General features: G+C 44.0%; 1 protein-coding gene across 1 annotated transcript in view; it reads left to right on the plus strand.

Annotated features, from left to right (window-relative positions):
- The first annotated feature begins 14,789 nt into the window (after positions 1-14,789).
- The window catches only part of LOC140465934 (1-phosphatidylinositol 4,5-bisphosphate phosphodiesterase delta-3-like), a 92,646-nt gene continuing 92,235 nt past the window's right edge, over positions 14,790-15,200 (plus strand). The window contains exon 1 of the mRNA XM_072561916.1: positions 14,790-15,187. Within this exon, the coding sequence (XP_072418017.1) occupies positions 15,106-15,187 (82 nt within the window). The 5' untranslated portion in view covers positions 14,790-15,105. The remainder of the gene's footprint in view (positions 15,188-15,200) is intronic.

Here is a 15,200-nt window from a genome sequence, read left to right on the forward strand (position 1 = left end):
TCAGGATTTTATATGTTGCCATGAGACTCCCCTCTTATTCTTCTAAATCCCAGTGAGTACAAGCTCAGTCGATCCAGACTTTCCTCATATGTCAGTCCTGCCATCCCAGAAATCAGTCTGGTGAACTTTCGCTGGGCTCCCTCAATAGCAAGAATGTTCTTCCTCAGACTTGGAGACCAAAATTGCACACAATACTCAAGGTGCTGCCTCACCAAGGCCCTGTATAACTGCAGCAAGACATCCTTACTCTGATACTCCAATCCTCTCTCTGTGAAGGCCAGCATGCCATTAGCTTTCCTCACTGCCTGCTGCACCTGTATGCCAACCTTCACCGACTGTTCCACCATGACACCCAGGTCTCGTTGCACCTCACCTTTTCCTACACTGCCACCATTCCGAGCATAATCTGCCTTCCTGGTTTTGTGACCAAAACTGATAGCCTCACATTTATCCACATTCTATGCATTTGCCAAGTATCTGCCCACTCAGACAGTCTGGCTGTGTCACCCTGCAGCCTCTTACCGTCCTCCTCCCAGCACACACTGCCACCCAGCTTAGTTTCATCTGCACATTTGGAGATTTTGCATTCAATTCCTTCATCCAAATTGTTAATCTATATTGTGACCAGCTGGGGTCCCAGTACTGAACTATGGGGTACCCCACTCATCACTGCCTGCCACTTTAAAAAGGACCCATTTATTCCAACTCTCTGCTTCCTGACTGCCAACCGGTTCACTATCCATGTCAATACATTACCTCAGAGACCATGAGCTTTAATTTTTCTTACCAATCTCCTGTGTGGGACCTTGTCAAAAACATTTTTTAATGTCCAAGTACACAATATCAACTGATTCACCCTTGTCTACTTTACCAGTCACATCCTCAAACAATTCTGAAAGATTTGTCAAGCATGACTTCCCTTTAATGAATCCATACTGACTAGGACCGATTCTGTCACTGCTTTCCAAATGCTCAGTTATCACATCCTTAATAACTGACTCCAGCATTTTCCCCACTGCCGATGTCAGGCAAACCGGCCTATAAATCCCCATTTTCCCTCTCCCTCCTTTATTAAAGAGTGGGGTTACATTAGCTATCCTGCAGCCCATTGGAACTCTTCCAGAGCTGGAAAATGATCACCAATACATCCATTATTTCTATAGCCACTACTTCAGTCACTCTGGGATGCAGAGCATCAGGGTCTTGTGACCTATCGGGTTTTAATCCCATCAATCTCCCCAATACCATTTCCTGATGAATAAGGATTTCCTTCATTTCCTCCTTCATGCTTGACCCTCTGTCCCCAAACATTTCAGAACATTATTGGTGTTCTCCAGAGTGAAGACAGATCCAAAGTATTTGTCCAACTGGTCTGCCATCTGTTTGTTATCTGTTAAGATTTCACCTGATTCTAACTGCAAGGGACCTATTAGAGTCACAGAGTCCTACAGCATGGAGATAGACTCTTTGGCCCAAACTGATCAACACCGACCAAAATCACGCTAATCCCATTTCCCTGCACTTGGCCCATACCCTTCTCACCCTTTCCTATCCATGTATTTGTCCAAATGCTTTTTAAATGTTGTTAATGTCCCCACCACAACCACTTCTGCTGGCAGCTCATTCCAAATGGGTACCACCCTCTGTGTAAAAATGTTGCCCCTCAGGTTCCCTTTTATTCTTTCCCCTCACCTTAAAACTGATGTCCTCTCATCCTTGATCCCCTAACCCTGGGAAAAAGACTGAATGCATTCACCCTACCCGTGCCTCTCATGATCTTATACACTTCTATAAGATGCTCCTACATGCTAAAGAAAAACGTCCTAGCTTGTCCAGCCTCTCCCTATAACTCAGACCATTGAGTTCTGGCAACATCATTGTAAATTTCTTCTGCACTCTTTCTAGTTTAATAACATCTTCCCTATGGCAAGGTGACTAAAACTGAACATAATACTCCAAGTGCGGCCTCACCAACGTCCTGCACAACTGCGACATTACTCCCCTACTGATATACTCAATGCCCTGACTGATGAACGCCAGTTTGCCAAAAGCCTTCTTCATTGCCCTGTCTTCCTGGGATTCCACCTTTTCTCTTCACATAACTATAAAGGCATTTGCAGTCAGTTCTTATGTATTCTGCAAGCTTACTTTCATATTCTACTTTCCCTTTCTGAATTGAACTCTTTGTGGCTTCTGCTGAATTTTAAATTTCTCCCAGTCCTCAGGTTTGCTGCTTTTTCTGGCCGATTTATATGCCTCCTGTTTGACTTTAACCCTACCCCTGATTTCTCTCATTAGCCATAGTTGAGCCACCTTCCCTGTTTTCCTCTTACACCAGATAGGGATGTACAATTGTCGTAGTTCATCCACGTGCTCTTGAAATGTCTGCCATTGCCTATCCACCCTTGAAGTGTTCCTGGTCAGCTTATCCGAGCCAATGCATGTCTCATACCATCAAAGTTAGCTTTCTTAAAGTTCAGGACCCTAGTCTTGGATTTAACTCTGTCACTCTCCACCTTAATGAAAAATTCTACAATATTATGGTTACTCTTCCCCAAAGAATTTTGCACCACAATGTCATTAATGAATCATGTCTCGTTCCACAATACCCAGTGCAGGATGGCCTGCTCTCTTGTTGGTCCCTGGACATTTTGGTCGAGGAAACAATCCCTCATACATTCCAGGAAATCCTCTTCCATCACATTGGACTGACCAAACTGGTAGTAATCAGTATGTAGATTAAAGTCATCCATAATAACTACAGTATCCCTACTGCACACATCTCTAATTTCCTGTTTGATACAGTCCCCAAAAGCACAAATACTCTTTGGTGGTCTGTACACAACACCCACTAATGACTTTTTCTCTTTGATGTTCCACAGTTCCACCCATACAGATTCCATATCATCCAAGCTCATGTCCTCCCTTCCTACTGTGGTAATCTCCTCTGTAACCAGCAATGCTGCCCACCTCCCTTCCCTTTCTGTCTGTCCTTCCTGAAAATTAAACAGCTCTGGACGTTGAGTTTGTATCCTTGGTCACCCTGATGCCAGGTCTCCATGATCCCAATTACATCATAACCATTAATAACTGTCTGTGCAGTTAATCCATCTGCCTTGTTATAAATGCTCGTCACACTGAGACACAGAGCCTTCAAGTCAATTTTACTGACATTTATTACTTTGTAAAATAATTATGAAATGTGGCCCTTTTTAATTTTTGTCTTTAGTTTCACTGCTTTCCACTTTCATGTTTTCCCTTCCTGTCCTTCGTTTCTGTTCCCATTTTATTTCCCTCTGACTTCCTGCATTGGCCTCCATCCCCCTGCTATATTAGTTTAAACCCTCCCAACAGCACTAGCAAACATTCCTTCTAGGTTCCAGTCCTTCCAGTACAGACTGTCTGGTTTGTACTGGTCCCACATCCCCCAGAATTGTTCCAATGTCCCAGGAATTTAAATCCCTCTCTCTTGCATCATCCTTCAAGCCGTGTATTAATCTTAGCTTTCCTGCCATTCCCACTGTGGCTGGCATAGTAGCGATCTCAAGTAGTAGCGATTACTACCTTTAAGGCCCTTCTTTTTAGTTTAAGTCCTAACTCCCCTAAACTCGGCTTGCGAGACTTTATGCTGTCTTTTTCCGATATTGTTGGTGCCTGTGTGCACCACGATAGTTGGCTGTTCACCACATCCGCACACCCCCCTCCCCGGCCAACTCCAGAATGTCCTGTAGCCAGTCTGAGACACCCCAATAACCAGGGAGACAACACACCACCCTGGACTCTCGTTTGCAACTGCAGAAATGCCAACAATTGAATCCCCTATGACTGTAGCTCTGCCCCCTTGTTCCTGTCCTCCTGTGATGTGGTGCCATGAGCCTGGAGTCTTGTACGGTGATGGTAGTACGTGGGAAGTGCTGGGTTTCAATCCTGCCAAGCCGTGGCTATTCGCACTGCATTTTTGCCAAATCGCCTGATCAGCTTTTCGTACAAAGCTGCACTCAATGAGGGAGGACTTCCTGAAGACATGTTTTGACTCCAGGACCAGAGGTGTCATTGGAGAAATATGGCTGATTAGCACACTTGAACAATAAGTACCGTGCTAGAGAGTGTGGCAGGAGCAGCACCGCTCACACAACAGAATATTTGCCAAACAGCAGACTGGGTTAGGAAACTCAGAAAACACTTGTCACGGCACTTAGGGAGGTACGTTACTGCATTGGAAACATTTCAGACAAGGCTCATTAGACTAAAGCATGGAATCAGTGGCTTGCCTTACAAGGTATCTGACTGCTGCCCCCTTCCCCTGGTGAACCGACCACTCCAATTGTATTCAAGATGGTGGATCTGTTTTGGAGGGAGACGACCACAGGAGACTCCTGCACTGGCTTTCTACTCTTCCTCTGTCTGGTGGTCACCCATTCCCTATCTTCCTCAGTCATTTTTATCCATGGTGTGACCAATTTACTGAATCCACGATTCCTTCAGCCTTGCGGATGCTCCAGCGTAAATCCAGCCACAGCTCCAGAACTGTCAAGTGGTCAGACAGGAGCTGCAGATCGATACACTTCCTGCACATGAAGGAGTCAGGGACATTGGGACGGACCCTGGACTGTTTTAAACCAGCCCTCGATGAATCAGTTGCTGGTTTGGTAGCATAACTCATGTAATCATAAGGGAAGTGTATGATGTAAATAAACCATACTGCGTCTTGGAAAAGTTATATCAACAATACTTGTACCTCTTCTGCGGAATAATTTTCTAGTTGGGAACTAGTAAAACAAGTTAGACAACTATTTCAACAGGTCACATACACCAACAAGTCTATGCCCGAGACTAAACCATATTCTGACTCCATAGATGACGAAGCAGGAGATAATGCATAACATTGGCTAAAGTGAGGACTGCAGATAATGCCTAACATTGACAGACTACAGAAAGAGCAACGCTGCTTGTCCATTCAATAACACCGCAGGATGAAGATGATTGGGATCTCAGGATTTCAGTGCGTGTTGAAAAAGGATTGGGTGTGAGATGGGAGAATGTTTTGATGTTGTAATATGGAATGCACTGTCTGAAAGGGTGTGGGAGTAGATTCAATAATAACTTGTGAGATGGATCTGAATTTTACACTTCAGAAGGGAAATATTTTCAGGGCTATGGGATAAGCAGGAGAGTAGGACTGATTGGCATCACCTTTTCATAGATTCAGTTGTTGATGTTTCCCGTTATGGGAGAATATAGAACTCGGGGGTCATAATTTAAAAATGTGGGGGGCACCTATTTAACAGAGATGAGGAAAAAATCATTTCTCTCAGATTTGTATGTCTTTGGAATCCTCTTCCTCAAAAAGCAGTGGTTGCAGAATCTTTAAACATCTTTGAGTCAAAAGTCGAGAGATTCTTGCTGACCAAGGGGATGGAAGATTATTGGGGGGATATGCAGGAACGTGGATTTGATGTTAAAATCAGATCAGCCATGATCTTATTGAATCGGGCAGCAGGCTTGAAGGGCCGAGTGGACTACTTCTGTTTCTTGCTCGTATGTTCATAGTTCTCCTACATTCCAGCAACAAACGACCGTTCAAAAGGCAGGTTCGTGGATTCCAGTTTTCTTTTGACACTGGCAGAGATTTATCCTCAGAAGAGCAGTCAGGATGAGGTACTGGAGATTGCTGAGGTCTTGTCTTTGAGTCTGTCTGTAACATGCAAATTAACCTAACCATCTCAGGTACAGCACATCAGAATGGAGGTTTCCAGAACACTGAAGATCAGATCATTTTGTGGTGATATGAAGGAACAAATCATGGGGCGCATGGATAGGGTGAATAGACAAGGTAAAAACAATGACTGCAGATGCTGGAAATCAGATTCGGGATTAGTGGTGCTGGAAGAGCACAGCAGTTCAGGCAGCATCCAAGTAGCTTTGAAATCGACGTTTCGGGCAAAAGCCCGAAACGTCAATTTCAAAGCAACTTGGATGCTGCCTGAACTGAATAGACAAAGTAATTTCCCTGGGGTGGGGGAGTCCACAACTAAAGGGCATACGTTTAGGGTGAGAGGGGAGAGATTTAAAAGACACCTTCAGGGGCAACTTTTTCACACAAGAGGATAGTGCATGCCTAGAATGAACTGCCAGAGGAAGTTGTGGAAGCTGGTACAATTCTAACATTTAAAAGGCATCTGGATGGGTATATGAATAGAAGGGTTGAGTCCTCTAGTTTATCTCTCCATGCTTCAGGCTCACTGCCTTTACTCCTGATGGAGGGCTTTTGCCCGAAACATCGATTTCGAAGCTCCTTGGATGCTGCCTGAACTGCTGTGCTCTTCCAGCACCACTAATCCAGAATCTGGTTTCCAGCATCAGCAGTCATTGTTTTTACCTGAGTGGGATCTAGGGTAAGTGCTGGCAAATGGGACTAGATTAATTTAGGATGTCTGGTGGGCATGGACGAGTTAAACCGAGGGGTCTGTTTCTGTGCTGTACATCTCGATGACTCTCTGACTCTATGGTGACTGAGTCAAAGTTACTGGTTACCCAGATGAATCTGGAGGTGGGTTAAACCTGGCTCTAGATTAATCAGATTTTAATAGAGGAAAATGTGACAGACTGGTGGGATTTACACTATAGCAATGGGAGATAAGCAGAAGAGTGAGACTAAGGCTGGAGGCTGTCTTTAATTCCTGTACAAAGTTAAAAATCACACAACACCAGGTTATAGTCCAACAGGTTTAATTGGAAGCACACTAGCGTTCGGAGCGTCACTCCTTCATCAGGTGATAGTGGAGGCCTCAATCCTACCACCTGATGAAGGAGCGTCACTCCAAAAGCTAGTGTGCTTCCAATTAAACCTGTTGGATTATAACCTGGTGTTGGGTGATTTTTAACTTTGTACACCCCAGTCCACCACCGGCATCTCCAAATCGTGATTTTAATTGCTGTATAAGCCTCACAGGTGAACAGCCATTCATACCTTATTCCTGCCACAGACTGCAGTTCCCTCACTTTCCTGCACTGGGACCTGATCCAACTCAAATTTTTGCTTTCACAGCAAAGAGTGGTTCTCCTCAAAAATACCATTGTTGAGTGTAATGTATTTACATTTTCTCCAAGCCAACATAATTACAGATTTCTTAAGATTTTGTCTCTGTCTGCAGTTGGCTTAATGCTTATGGTGCAGGCTGTTTAGGAGTGGTTTTGTCACTATTAAAGATATCACCAAATCTGCCCACAACATGCAGGACAAATCCTTGCACATCTGACTTCCAAGTCCTCTTCTCTTATGTGATATCAGCCAGAGGTTCCCCACATTTAAATCAGAACCAAATAAATTATCTAGAGTTCCAACTCCTGATTATTACTTTTTGAATTTGACTAGAAACTGGTCACATGCAGACACTGAACAAGAACAAAATTAGGCTAACAGTGTTGTACACCAGAGTCTCAGAGTTTGCTACCATTCCCTCCCAGGTGTCACTGCTGCCTGAAGACTTTGATCCAGCAAGAGGTGAATGGATCAGGGCTTGTCATTGACACTAGCTCACATGAAACAGTGAGTACAACAAAGGCCATGAGAACTGCAGACATGCTGATCTAATCGAGAGAGACAAGTAAGGTTTAACCTTGTAATGTGTAACTACAATTGTGTCCAGAGATTAAGATAATCACGGAAAATCTCTCAATTTTAAATTCTGATTACAATTTAAGGATACAGGCGAAAAGGTGAAAAATAACAACATAATATTGATCCTCGCCAATTTCATGGATACATGGCTTGTCTAGTCTGTAAAAATTGACTAACCATCTTCCCTGAATGATCAGCTCAAAGCTGAAACAGGAGGCTTTATTTAATCTGTCTGTGTTTTTCCGACTGAGTCTAATCGTTCTGCTAAATCCAGTTGCAACATGAAAGGAACATTTAATAATGTACTCCTCTGCAGCAGATGCCTTTCTCTTTAATTACATCATCTGATCTGTGCAGCAATTTCAACATAAGCATCAAGAAAAGTTAGTGTGTGAGACACTAGGAGTCATTCTGTTCTTATTGAGTGTCACAGTGTACCCACTGTGTGTCACAATGTATCTAACTGGAGTCACATTGTACCCCACCGAGAGCCAAAATGTACCCACTGAGAGTGACGTTGTATCTCACTGTGCTGCCTTCAAAATGGGTTTAGAATTAGAAGGAACCAGGTTTATTTAGATTAAAGGCATTATTGAATAAAGCCAAGTATTTTAAGGTTAGATACAACAATGTCTTACATATATTATTTTCCTCTACTCATAAGATGGTTCAAGGCTCTTCATAGGAATCCAACAAAGTCAAATTTGACAAAGATATGAGGACAGGTGACCAAATGCATGATGTAAGAAGTAGTTTTAAGGAGCTTGTTAAAACAATGGGAGAGGCAGAGAAACAAAAGGGTTTTGGGAGAGAATTGCAGAAGTTGAAGCCAACTTGGTTGACTGTTGTCAGGGGTGAGGTAGGTCAATGACACAGGGAAGGCCTCAAAAGCCACAACTGAAAAAACACAGCATTCTCAGAGTGGAGTGTGGCTGGTGGACATTACAGAGATAGGGTGAGACAAGGTAATTGATTAGGAGAAAGTGAGGACTGCAGATGCTGGGGATCAGAGCTTAAAAATGTGTTGCTGGAAAAGCGCAGCCGGTCAGGCAGCATCCAAGGAGAAGGAGAATCTTCCTGAAGAAGAGCTTATGCTCGAAACGTCGATTCTCCTTCTCCTTTGGTGCTGCCTGACCTACTGCACTTTTCCAGCAACACATTTTTAAACAAGGTAATTGATAACAACATTAAGATATCGGTGGGCTGGGTTTCAGTGCACGTCAGTGAGCACCGGGGTTTCAGGTGAACTGAATTTCATTGGGATTTAGGATACGGGCTGCAGGGATTTATCTCAGATCCATGCAGGATGAGAAATAGGAGAGCATGGGAATTATTATTGACTGGTAGTCTCTTGTTTTTCCAGTACGTTCTTAATTCTCCTTGTTCTAACCATGGATTTTCCTGTAATAACTTGGCTCTGGAATCAGATTTCTCCATTGTAGAAGTCCAAGATTTAACTGTAACCAGCCTGCAACAGTTGCTCCACTGAAATCATCAGGCTAATTTGGTCGACCAACTAATCTCTCACTCCTTTGAGAAATTCTTTCAGGGACATGGGACATTTCTAAAATATGGAACTGAAAAGTGAACAATTTGCTTTTGAGTGTGATTGCAATAAATTGGAACACAGCCCATTCATTGTTCCATTGTAGTTTTAGTTCATAAAGATACTCCATCAAATCTCATAATGTCACACCAAATCGACTGGATTTCTGGAATTGCTAACACATATAAAGGTTCTGTAAGAGGACCAGAGTTAGAAATACTGGACTTGTCCTTTACTGAGAGTCCCTTGGCACCTCTGTTTTTAGATTAGATTAGATTACTTTACAGTGTGGAAACAGGCCCTTCGGCCCAACAAGTGCACACCGACCCGCCGAAGCGCAAACCACCCATGCCCCTACATTTACCCCTTACCTAACACTACGGACAATTTAGCATGGCCAATTCACCTGACCTGCACATCTTTGGACTGTGGGAGGAAACCGGAGCACCCGGAGGAAACCCATGCAGACACGGGGAGAACGTGCAAACTCCACACAGTCAGTCGCCTGAGACGGGAATTGAACCCAGGTCTCTGGCGCTGTGAGGCAGCAGTGCTAACCACTGTGTCACCGTGCCGCCCACAAATATTAGCCCAGGAACTATTGGCGTAGATTCCCTTTGTGTAGATTCTCACTTCTCCACTTCAGTGAGACCCAGTGTAACACAGAATGCTGCTTGCCTCAATGAAGATGGCAAGATCAGCCTCCAAAAGGATGAAAGTAGGGAATCTACAACAAGGAGGACCATTGAAGATGAAGTTCTTCCTTTTCCTGAAAGAGCTTCTTTTCAGTAGAACCTTTCTCAATATTCCCAAGCTTAATTCCGCTGGGGAGAGAAATGGGACACCCCTTGTCTGATAATCTAATGCAGTATCCCTCTGACCTCTCTTGGTGGAATTAAGCTCATTTCATTCCTGCTGATCCTCCAAATTCTGGCAAGGTCAGTTGATCCAGTTGAATTCTCAATAATTGGAATGAATTGGAAGGGAATTCGCTTATTGGAATTCTGCACAGGATTTGGGAAGAGGGTTGAGTCAATGGGAATTCTATATGATGAGAGGGCCTGGAAATCTGTCCATTGTTCAACCTTCTCTAGGTATCTCTTCATGTCCTGTAAAAGTGAGTGTGTCCTTGGGTAAACTTACACTTCCTAACAACTGAGGGAACAGCCTGTCTGTTAATCCTCTGGGAACATGTGCCTGTCTCATTAACCATGCTTCTTCTAAAGCAAGCCAAATTTTCAAAATGCCTTTACATCTGAAGAACATGATTAGTAGACACTTCTAGACCATGAGTCAGTTTGTTCAAGGATGGACATTTATAGATCAAACACTAACATGAAAGTTCCTTAGCATTTACAGCACAGAAACTGAATCAGTAGTTTCAGCAGATCAATGGCTCTGCATGAGTTTCCTGCCACTTTAATTAATCTCTTTTTATCACCATAACTCTGTTTCTTTTTCCCTCATTTGCTTAACAAGTCTCCCTATCTACCCTGTTCACCTCAAGTCAGTTTGATATTCTCCCCGTACTCTGGGGAAAATAATTTCTCCTGAATTCATTCTGAAAATGAAAATGATTAGTAATTTTCTTCTACCTTATACCATTGAATTGAAGATATTGTAAACTACAACTCTGAATGAGGGCATTTCTAATCAAGCTGCTCAGAGATGCTAATACACATCTCTGAAGCAGTGGGACTTGAACCCAGGCCTCTCAGTTCAGTGGTGGAGATGTTATGTTGCGGTTGTCTAAGTCACTGGTGAGGCCACACTTGGAGTATTACATACAGTTTTGGTCACCCTGTCATAGGAAAGACATAGTTAAACTGGAAAGAATGCAAGGAAGATTTACGAGGATGTTGCCAGGACTAGTAGGCCTGGGCTTTAGGGAGAGATTGGCCAGGATGGGACTTTATTCCTCGGAACGTAGGAGACTGAGGGATGACCTTATTGAAGTGTATAAAATCATGAGGGGCATAGACAGGATGAATGCAGATAATCTTTTTCCCAGGGGTGGGGAATTGAAAACTAGAGGGCATACATTTAAAGTGAGAGGGGAAAGATTTAAGAAGAACCTGAGGGGTAACTTCTTCACGTAGAGAGTGGTGCGTTTATGGAATGGGTTGACAGAGGAAGTGGTTGAGGCAGGTGCAACAGCAACAGTTAAAAACATTTGGATAGGGACATGGATGGGAAAGGTTTAGAGGGATATGGACCAAATGTGGACAATTGGAATGAGCATGGACCAGTTTGGGCTGTGTTACTTAATGGAAAAGTGCAGCAGGTCAGGCAGCATCAAAGGAGAAGGAGAATCAACGTTTTGGGCATAAGCCCTTCTTCATGCCCGAAACGTCGATTCTCCTTTTCCTTGGATGCTGCCTGACCTGCTGCGCTTTTCCAGCAACACATTTTTAAGCTCTGATCTCCAGCATCTGCAGTCCTCACTTTCTCCCTGTGTTACTTAGTGACTACCACTGTGCTCTAAGAGCCTGAAGGAGGGTCTATGCCTGATACATCGATTCTCCTGCTCCTCGGATGCTGCCTGACCTGCTGTGCTTTTCCAGCAACACACTCTTGACTCTGTACTACAATTAAGGTTTGTTTTACATATCTATTTTCTAAACAACCTGTACAAGGATGGTATGACACACCTCTGGAGCAGGTGGCACTTGAACCCAGAACTCCTGGCTCAGACCACTGCACCAAAAGAACCCGACTTTGAATTAAGGTTAGATTAGATTCCCTACAGTGTGAAAACAGGCCCTTTGGCCCAACAAGTCCATACCGACCCTCTGAAGAGTAACCCATCCAGACTCATTCCCCTGACCAATGCACCTAACACTATGGGACAATTTAGCATGGCCAATTCACCTGACCTGCACATCTTTGGACTGTGGGAGGAAACCACAGCACGCAGAGGAAACCCACGCAGACACTGGGAAAATGTGCAAACTCCACACAGTCACCCAAGGCTGGAATTGAACCTGGGCCCCTGGCACTGTGAGGCAACAGTGCTAACCACTGACCCACCATGCCACCCACCCCAAATCTTTGAAGGGTTAATTAAATAAATCTGCCTGTTGATTTGCTTTATTTGGCCTTTTCCAATAAGAACACAATAACATGCTCCAACTTGAGACAAGCACTGGACCTAGATCCAGTGTAACATTTATTCACCTCCAACATCCTGCGGTCTGCTCTGGGCCTACCAATTGGTGACAACTGTGAGGTGTTGGCCAATGCTCATTGTGAAATGACTGAGACTGACCAAACTCATTTCACATCAGGCCCTTGAATCCAGCAGGTAGAAGCAACGTTTCCAACTTAGTAGCCTGGGCCAGCACACAACCCAGTCCGGACAGAATTTCAGTCAAACTTGAGATGACAGGCATTATTATACTATATTTCCACATTTCGGAAGACTGGGGAGGGGCTATCAGAGGGCCAAGGAGATGAGTGGAGGCTCTAGAGCCGACCATGTCTCTTCACTATAACCTAAGGAGTGAATTTATCACAGCTTTTGATATTTTAAAAAAAGCAAATGATAAAGCCTAGAAAGAGGCCATCCAAGAGGCTACACAAAGTTGCCTATCCTGGCCCTCTGAAAGATATGCTAGCCCAACTACCGATAGAATACTTTTCCTGTTCACACATACAACAGTTAATTCTCCTTTGAAAGTTATTATTTAAATTTTTCCTCAGGCTGGAGATTGTCATCTTAGCTTTCCGAGTGAAACAAAAATACTCACCTCTGTTGTTCACTTTTCAGTAACTTAATCTGCTCCTTTGGCTACTAGCATTCCTGCTAGTGAAACAGGTTTCTCACACATCACCCACTTCTGTTTCAAATCTCACACTAAGACAGCTTTGCTCTTAAACACTACTAACAGGAAACACAAAATGAAAACTTTTGGGACTGAAACACCATAAGACTATAAAACGTTAGAGCACAAGTTAGCCAATTGGCCCATTGAATCTGCTCACTATTCAGTGAGATCATGATTGATCTGATCATTCATAGAGTCATAGAGATGTACAGCATGGAAACAGACCCTGCGGTCCAACTTGTCCATGCTGACCAGATCTAGTCCCACCTGCCAGTACCTGGCCCATATCCCTCCAAACCCTTCCTATTCATATACCCATCCAGATGCCTTTTAAATATGACAATTGTACCAGTCTCCACCACTTCCTCTGGCAACTCATTCCATACACGTACCACCCTCTGTGTGAAAAAGTTGCCCCTAGATCTCTTTTATATCTTTCCCCTCTCACCCTAAACTTATGCCCTCTAGTTCTCGACTCCCCCATCCCAGGGAAAAGACTTTGTAGATTTATCCTATCCATGCCCCTCATGATTTTATAAATCTCTATAAGGTCACCCCTCAGCCTCTGATGCTCCAGGGAAAACAGCCCCAACCGATTCAACCTCTCCCTCCAACCCTCCAACCCTGGCAACATCCTTGTAAATCTTTTCTGAACCCTTTCAAGTTTCACAACATCTTTCTGGTAGGAAGGAGACCAGAACTGCATGAAATATTCCAACATTGGCCTAATCAATGCCTTATACAGCCGCAACATGACCTCCCAACTCCTGTACTCAATACTCTGACCAATAAAGGAAAGCATACCAAACGCCTTCATCACTATCCTATCTACCTGCGACTCCACTTTCAAGGAGCTATGAACCTGCACTCCAAGGTCTCTTTGTTCAGCAACACTCCCTAGGACCTTACCATTAAGTGTATAAATCCTGCTAAGATTTCCTTTGCAGCACCTCACATTTATCTGAATTAAACTCCATCTACCACTTCTCAGCCCATCTGCTCCAGATCCTGTTGTAATCTGAGGTAACCCTCTTCGCAGTCCACTACAACTCCAATTTTGGTGTCATCTGCAAATTTACTAACTGTACTTCTTATGCTCTCATCCAAATCATTTGCATAAATGATCCATTCTTAGCTCCACTTTCCTTTGATTCCCTTCCTGATTTAAAATCTCTGTTTCTCAGCCTTGAATAGACTAAATGACCCAACCTTGACAACCCTCTGTGGTAAACAATTGACAGAAGAAATTCCTCCTCACCTCTGTTTTAAACAACTGACTCAGTAATCTGAGATTATGCTCTCTGCTCCTAGACCCTCCCATAATGGAAACCACCTTCCCACATTAATTCTGTCAGGTCTGCAAAGGATCATGCATGAGCTGGATTTAACAATTCTGTGACTTGGTCCATACTTGGCACGGTCTTCCCTGGTTTTGCTCCCTGTGCCAGTTTCCTTACGTAAGGGGACCAGAACAGTGCTTCAAGCTATAGTTAGGGACTCAAAATTCAGAAGAAAACCATCATCTGTAAAGGAAACAATAAGTTATCCAGAAAAGGCAATTTATGATAAAAAAGGAAGCTTAGTGGTACACATTAACTGCCAGTGGCAGTAAACAAAGTGAAGAGGGCACCAACGAGGGAGAGTTTGGGCACCTGACTAAGGGCTTAACACGAATGAAAATATTGACATGGCATTTGGCCAATGGGCTGCCCTTCACATCCCTGAGTGAATGACAGCATTCAGTAATTAAAAGGGTAAAAAGGGACCCATTGAAATTCCCTTCCAATTTTATCTCGACGACCCCTTTTTCCTTATATAGAGGCAGAAAGTCACATGAGTTGAATTCCTGGATTATAAGTGAAGGGTCGGAGAGAAGAAGCTTCTGGTTAGCAGGATCCAGCCTCCAGCCTGAGGGAAGAAGGTGAAGGGGGAGGGCAGGGGAACTGAGAGCAGCTGGGGATTGAACAGAGAGAAACACCTCAAGCTGTAGGGAGTGAAGAGACACAGAGAGAGAGAGAGCAGCCCGGCCCAGGCCGGCTCTGTGTCCCAGGCTCGGAGCTCAGGAACCCCCCGGCAGCGAGTAGACAGGGCGGCCGGGACAAAGCAACACCATGATCGGTACCAGATCCAGGGGATCGCAGCTGCCGGAGTCAGATACCAACAAACTCGCTCTGAAAGCCTTCAGGAAAGTCGGTAAGGATGGGAT

This window comes from Chiloscyllium punctatum, chromosome 42 (genome assembly GCF_047496795.1).
Source record: "Chiloscyllium punctatum isolate Juve2018m chromosome 42, sChiPun1.3, whole genome shotgun sequence".
In the NCBI taxonomy this organism is placed as follows: Eukaryota; Metazoa; Chordata; class Chondrichthyes; order Orectolobiformes; family Hemiscylliidae; genus Chiloscyllium; species Chiloscyllium punctatum.